General features: G+C 32.4%; 1 protein-coding gene across 1 annotated transcript; it reads right to left on the bottom strand.

Moving 5' to 3' along the window:
* On the bottom strand, positions 1-3,140 carry LOC133822760 (uncharacterized). Its single transcript, XM_062255200.1, has 8 exons — positions 2,784-3,140; positions 2,592-2,691; positions 2,369-2,494; positions 2,037-2,195; positions 1,402-1,520; positions 866-1,057; positions 668-758; positions 1-157 (listed from the first exon to the last, which is right to left on the bottom strand). The coding sequence occupies exons 1-8, from the start codon at positions 2,942-2,944 to the stop codon at positions 77-79; spliced, it is 1,029 nt and encodes a 342-aa protein (XP_062111184.1). The 5' UTR covers positions 2,945-3,140; the 3' UTR covers positions 1-76.
* Between the last annotated feature and the right edge of the window lie 2,991 nt (positions 3,141-6,131).

Below are 6,131 nucleotides of genomic sequence, written 5' to 3' on the forward strand. Positions count from 1 at the left end.
GAGCAATAAATGTATATATATATATATATAATATTTTAAGAGACTGTTTTATTTTGTACATATTCTCTGAAAGAGTTCAAGGTGCATGTATTTCAAGGGGTACGCCAGGAGTGGGCTCTCGTATCTGTGCGTCTGGCAATTCCTTAGACAAAAGTTCCTACAACAAAAAAACAAAACAAAAAATAAATATGTTTACCAAAAACAAAAACTAAAAATTGCTACTGAGAAGAAAGATTAATTCAATAAATGGGCAAAGTTGAGTAACAGGTAGATTCATACTATTTTTTTCACCACGTAACAAAGTACAAGAGCATAGTAAAATGGTTTTGAGTACAACTAAATGGCAACAAGTCTCGACTTCTGCGAGCTTGAAAAGCTGATTTTCCATCTATACCTATTGTAAATATTAATCAGATAAGTGCCCTCAAAGTCTTCCAACTCATGTTTGGAACTCTAGAAACATATCAGTAGCAATAAAATGTGGACACAAATTCATAGCAACTATTGCATTTTCTCAAAACATAGGAATTCATTTTGTTAAAATGTAAAATGTTCTTGAAGTAGTAGTCCCATTATGTTAGCAAATTTTACAAGCTACCATCTTTTATATTCTCAAAACTCGATCATGCCCGAGCTAACAGTTCATTTTTAATGCAAGGCCACTTACCTTGAATGATTGTAGTGTTCCCTCAGACCGGACTAAGCTAGCCAGAAGCCCTTTGCTATCCAGGTCTCCGTTTTTCATTGGAACAACAAACCTATGAGAAGTCATGGGTCAATATAATTAATCAACATGAATATATATTTGTGTGTGTGTGTGCACATATTTGGTTGCTTCAAATTGAGATTGAAAAAGGTTCAGTACTTGGATTGCAGCAGCTTGGCGAGTTGAACTGCATCTTCTTGCCCAGAGACCAAAGTAAAATTTGGCAAAAGCTGCTTTATGACTGGTGTGATGACAATATCAGCCTTTTCTTTCTCCAGAAAACTCTTGTTGTATACACAGTGAGGTTCATAGTAAAGAGTCAGTTGATCTCTTGGAGAAGTGACAAGATACCTGGAAAACAAATTACACAACAATTAAAAATGTGACTAACAGTTCTTTTTATTTTTCCATTAAAAAAAATTAGAACCATCGTTCAGATAAAATGTGATCAATAATTACAAAATACATTTTACATCAAATTAAAATACATTTAAGTTAAACTTCAGCGAAAATCAAATTCCTACCTAAATCACATATTAAAGAACAATTATAGCTTCTAATAAAAGAACCAAATAAATAATTTATTGGATATAGAGGACAAATATATAGAGTAATTACATTCCTTGGCAAGCAATGCAGTTTGCCAAGAATAAAAACTTAAGACACTTCAATAAATTACAGCAAAAAATATTTACCCATTTTCAGGACGCTGCCAAGGAGGACCAAGAACTGGCCCTGCAGTGGCGTGAACTCTGACTTTATTGCCATTACTTGCTTCAATTAAAGAGCTTTGGCCAGGTTCTAGATATGTGGTCTGGAGAAACATAAAATTATAATTTTGCAATAGAATTAAGAAATGGAGTATTTTGAAATTTTAGTGCAAAAATAAGAGTTCCTACAAGGCATTGCGCTTTGAACATAAGTATCAAGATATTTAACTTCCCATTAGAATACAAGAGGTGCATCTATAAATAACTAGAATATCAAACATTCGGTGAAGAGAAGATTACTACAAAGTACAAGTCTAATATCCAGCACTGTTGTCCTAAGTGAAAACTTAGCTCTAATAACAACCTCCTTAAATCCTTATCATTACAGAATATCCTATGGCAGATTTTTTTCTCTTACGAAGATGTATACAAATATGATTGAAGAAGCTATAAAGAAATATGTTTTCCAATATCATCAGTTCTTAACTAAACCACAACTTATTTTTACAAGATAATTTTCTTAATTATTTCACCTATATATCACAACAACATTGAATGACTGGTATAAGCTCAGTCCAATAAGAAAAAGGATAAAGAAAATTACTAAGTTGAGTACTTACATTGCTGAAAAGAGGATCAAGTAATTTCTTGGCATTTGGAGTTGCAAGCACTCTAAGATTGGGGTACTTAGTAGAGAGGGAATTTAGAGTCTTCAAATGACAGTGATCATCAAGGCTTTGTGTAATTATTATGCAATCAATGTCAGGAAGATCACTTAGCTGCATTTAAATTTTAAACAATAAGAACATACTCATCCATTTTAAGCTTACATTCTCACTAAATAAGAACTCAAGATTTCTACCATTTTTTGCATACATTTTTCACCAAAAAAGAAAAAGAAAAAAGAGGACTAAAGATTACGATATAGAATGCAGTACAAGAGAGAAAGTACCTGAAAATTCCTCAAAAACTTCTTGGCAGCATCATAAAGCCAAGGGATTCCAAAATCTAAATTGCCGACCAAGATTGGATCAACCAATAATGTCACTCCACCAACTTCCCACAACCAACTATTCCCCTAAACCAAATAAGTAGTTCAAACCAAATTAACAACCCTTCAAAACTATTCAACATTTAGAAGGAAAAAAAATAATATTAAGAAAAACGAAACCCACCTCCAAGTAAGTGAGTTTGAACACATCAGTGCCTGAAGAACTTGACCCAGTTACGTTTTCTTGAGAAACGACAGCAGAAACAGCACCACTCAACCTGCAACTGAAAAAGAAAAAAGAACAAAAAAAATTAGCTTTAACTTTCTTCTTAAGACAAATAAATGTGAAAAGGCATACATACATGGGAGAAAAAACCTGGGCGTTGAGAGGTTCAACGAGTCGAAACTTGAGAAAATTGGCTTGGTGGTACTAAGCAGAGAGAGAGAACGGGACGAAGGTAAGGAAGTGGATAAGGGTTTTCTTTTTCTACAAGATTTGGAAGAGAAAGCAAGTGAAATTCCGGGAATGGTAGCCATTGATGATTCTCAAGCTCTGAGCTTTCGAAACCTCGACTCGATCAGCCAGCCTGATAGTGAAGCAGTGAAACTGAAACGAAACGAAACCTAGTCAATCGTTTGCGTTTAGGAGAAGTGGATTTGTTTTTGCCACTTGTCTCGCGCCATATCCACTATTTCTTTTCTTGTTAATTTACGCTTTACCCCCTCATTTTCAATTATAGTGCCCTTTGCCATTTTTTTGGCCTAATTTTTTTTTTTGTTTTGCATTTTGACAAATTAATTTTTGAAAATTGCACTTTATAAAGGTTGCCTTCAGTGCAAATTTAAAAACAATATGAAATTTTTTTTAAAACTTTTTCGTTTGATTAATGAAAATTTTGAAAACAATATGACAAAGTAGGTTGGTAAATCAGTTTTTCTTTTTTGATTTTTAAAATTTTAATCAAATTTTTGAAATTTTTTAAGACAACTTTTTCCTACTTTTTTTAATCAATATTTGTTCTTTCTTTGATTTTGCGCATACCATAACTTGTATTTACTTCTCGGACGGTCTTCTTCTCTGTCTACGGCCATCGGAAATTGTCTCCCACCGTTCATCGGAAAAACATTTTTTCCAATTGTTAGCAAAACTCATCAACAAATGAGAACTTGTGGATTGGTTCACATCCTCTGGCCTCTCCTACCTCACTTTTCAATTTATTTCTCCTTGCAACTCTATTGCCTCCATGACTTTCTTCCTTGGCTCCAGTGCCATTCCGATCACCATAAATATCAGCCATCGTTTGGTGCCATTAATATCGGCACGCAATACCAAACATTTTTCAATTTTTATTTTAAAATATTTGTAAGTATAGAGAATATATTTTTATTTAAATATGAAAAAACAAACGAAAAAAATAGATTTTTATTTTTGTATTTAAAAAACAAATAATTAAAATAATAGCCGAAGAGCCCAAAATAATTCAAATATCCATTTTACACAAAGTTGTTTTGAATTAAAATCACATATAATTCATGAAACTAACAATTTATAATAAAAATATAATTATTTTACATAATAATTGTAATGTTATATTCAATTTTTTCTTTATCAAACTTAAATTTATTCGAACTATTTTATTAAATAGAGAGTTCAAAAATTAATTTATCAAAATACAAAAACTAAATAAATAATAAGTCAAGAAGATTTATGATCCAAAAATATATAAATTTTTTTTTATATAAAAATAGGGAAGAGCTATAGCAGGGACAGATTTATTCCTATAGAATTGGGGCATTTTTTAGACCTTTAATTACGGAGACTTTAGGATGTTAACGATAAGTGCTATGTAATTGCATGGATATAATTAATACTTCTTCTCCACTGAAAAAAGAAAAGCAAAACCCAAACTTCTTCATCTCTTTTACCCTTAAACAGCATTTCTCTTTTTTCTTTCTCCAACCGTCAAACAACTCCCCTACTCTTACCTTTACTTCTTTCTTTCTCTTCCCATCTCTCCTTAAAGCATTCCACCATCACTTTTTTAGACCTCCTCACTTTCATCGCAACATATCAATCACGATAGATTAGGTTTATTGTGAGACTTACCACATCCAAATTCATATATATAATATATTTTATTGAAAATTTGTAATCGCATTAGGAGAGGAAAAAAATCAAGTTTTTCTATTCGAAAACTATTATATAAACCTTTTTTTTTACTATTTCTTTGAACCCCTAAAACGTTAATGTCAAATAGTCATGCCAAAATTAGAACAAGCCCTTATTATGAACTTATTGGTTTAAATTTCTAACTTTCTTTGCATAATGTAGATTGAACATAATATGCAAAAAGAGAAGAAATCATGATTATTGTTGACCAGTATTTTGGTCAACGACACCGAGTTAATTTATATGATAGTAATTAATAAAACAAATTGAAATCAAGTAAATGACACCCAGAATTTTATAATGGTTCGGCCTCAATAGTTAGTAATGACATACGTCCACTTGCACTTTTATTAATAAAAAAATTCTCAGACTCAAGATCAAGAAGAAACAGGGTTCACCTGAGTTTCTGAAGCCTGAGAGAAAAATAATACAATTCAGTAGGGTTTTGAATGTAAAGTGCGCACAAACCCAGCCTTTTTTTTAATGATTGAGAGAGATCTCTATTTATAGTCTCTTAATGGACTATGAGCCCTTACAAATTAACCTAGGTCTTACACGTGTAGTGTGAGATTGTTACAACTGATTACAAATTCAAATAATACGAAAATAATACAATTCAAATATTGGTTACATAAATATCTTGGGATATTTTGCAGTGTCTCGTGAAATCCGGATCTTTAAGTAAAAAATGTGTCATACAAGCAGGTCTATCTTCGAGCAACATCATATAACAGCACCAGTCTTCTCCTCTTGAGCAGGTTATGATGTAGTTCTTTCGAGCACCTACTCCTTTTTCGTTCTGCTCTCTGTATTAATTTTTTATTATCGTCATATGTCCCTTTTTCCAAATGCCACGTCACTGAGTCCAAAATTGGATTAAACATTTGGCCCTTAAGTTTATCCTAGTGCGACCAACACTATATAAACTTGTATGCTTCTACCAAGTTAGCGCCTATTGAACTTCTCATACTTTACAGCTCATAGTATCACATTTATAGGCAATGATCACTTCTTCTCGATTGCGTAACTGACGGTTTTTTGGTTTCCTGGCGTCTCACATGCTTTTCTGCACAACCATCATTGTACCTTTTAGCGAAAAAAAGAGGCAACTTTTCACCAACCCACGCGTATAACATCATATCAACCCAAAAAGTCATGATGAAATTTCTTGGATGATGTCATCTGCTCGCACGCGAGCTGTTGCCTATAAATAGGCCTTCACCTCTCTTCTCATTTTTTATGCTTTCAAATTTCTCAAACTTTTCACCTCTCTAAAATTCTCTCAAACCCGAATCTCTATTTTCTCCTCCTAACCTTAAACTTTTCCCAAATCCTTTCTCAAAATCTTCATAACATTAAGTTTTTTGAACTTTTATTTGTGTTTGCATAATTTCTTGTTACTCGTTACACTGTTTTTCATGTAATTTTGAAGATTTTACACTTCTGTGTTCTTGATGTTCTTGATCTTCACGTGAAAACTTTGGTTTTTTTCTTGTAAAAATCAACAATTTTCTGGGAAAATAACTGTTTGGGAAGTAGGAAAATAATTTACGC

Source organism: Humulus lupulus, chromosome 3 (assembly GCF_963169125.1).
Source record: "Humulus lupulus chromosome 3, drHumLupu1.1, whole genome shotgun sequence".
In the NCBI taxonomy this organism is placed as follows: Eukaryota; Viridiplantae; Streptophyta; class Magnoliopsida; order Rosales; family Cannabaceae; genus Humulus; species Humulus lupulus.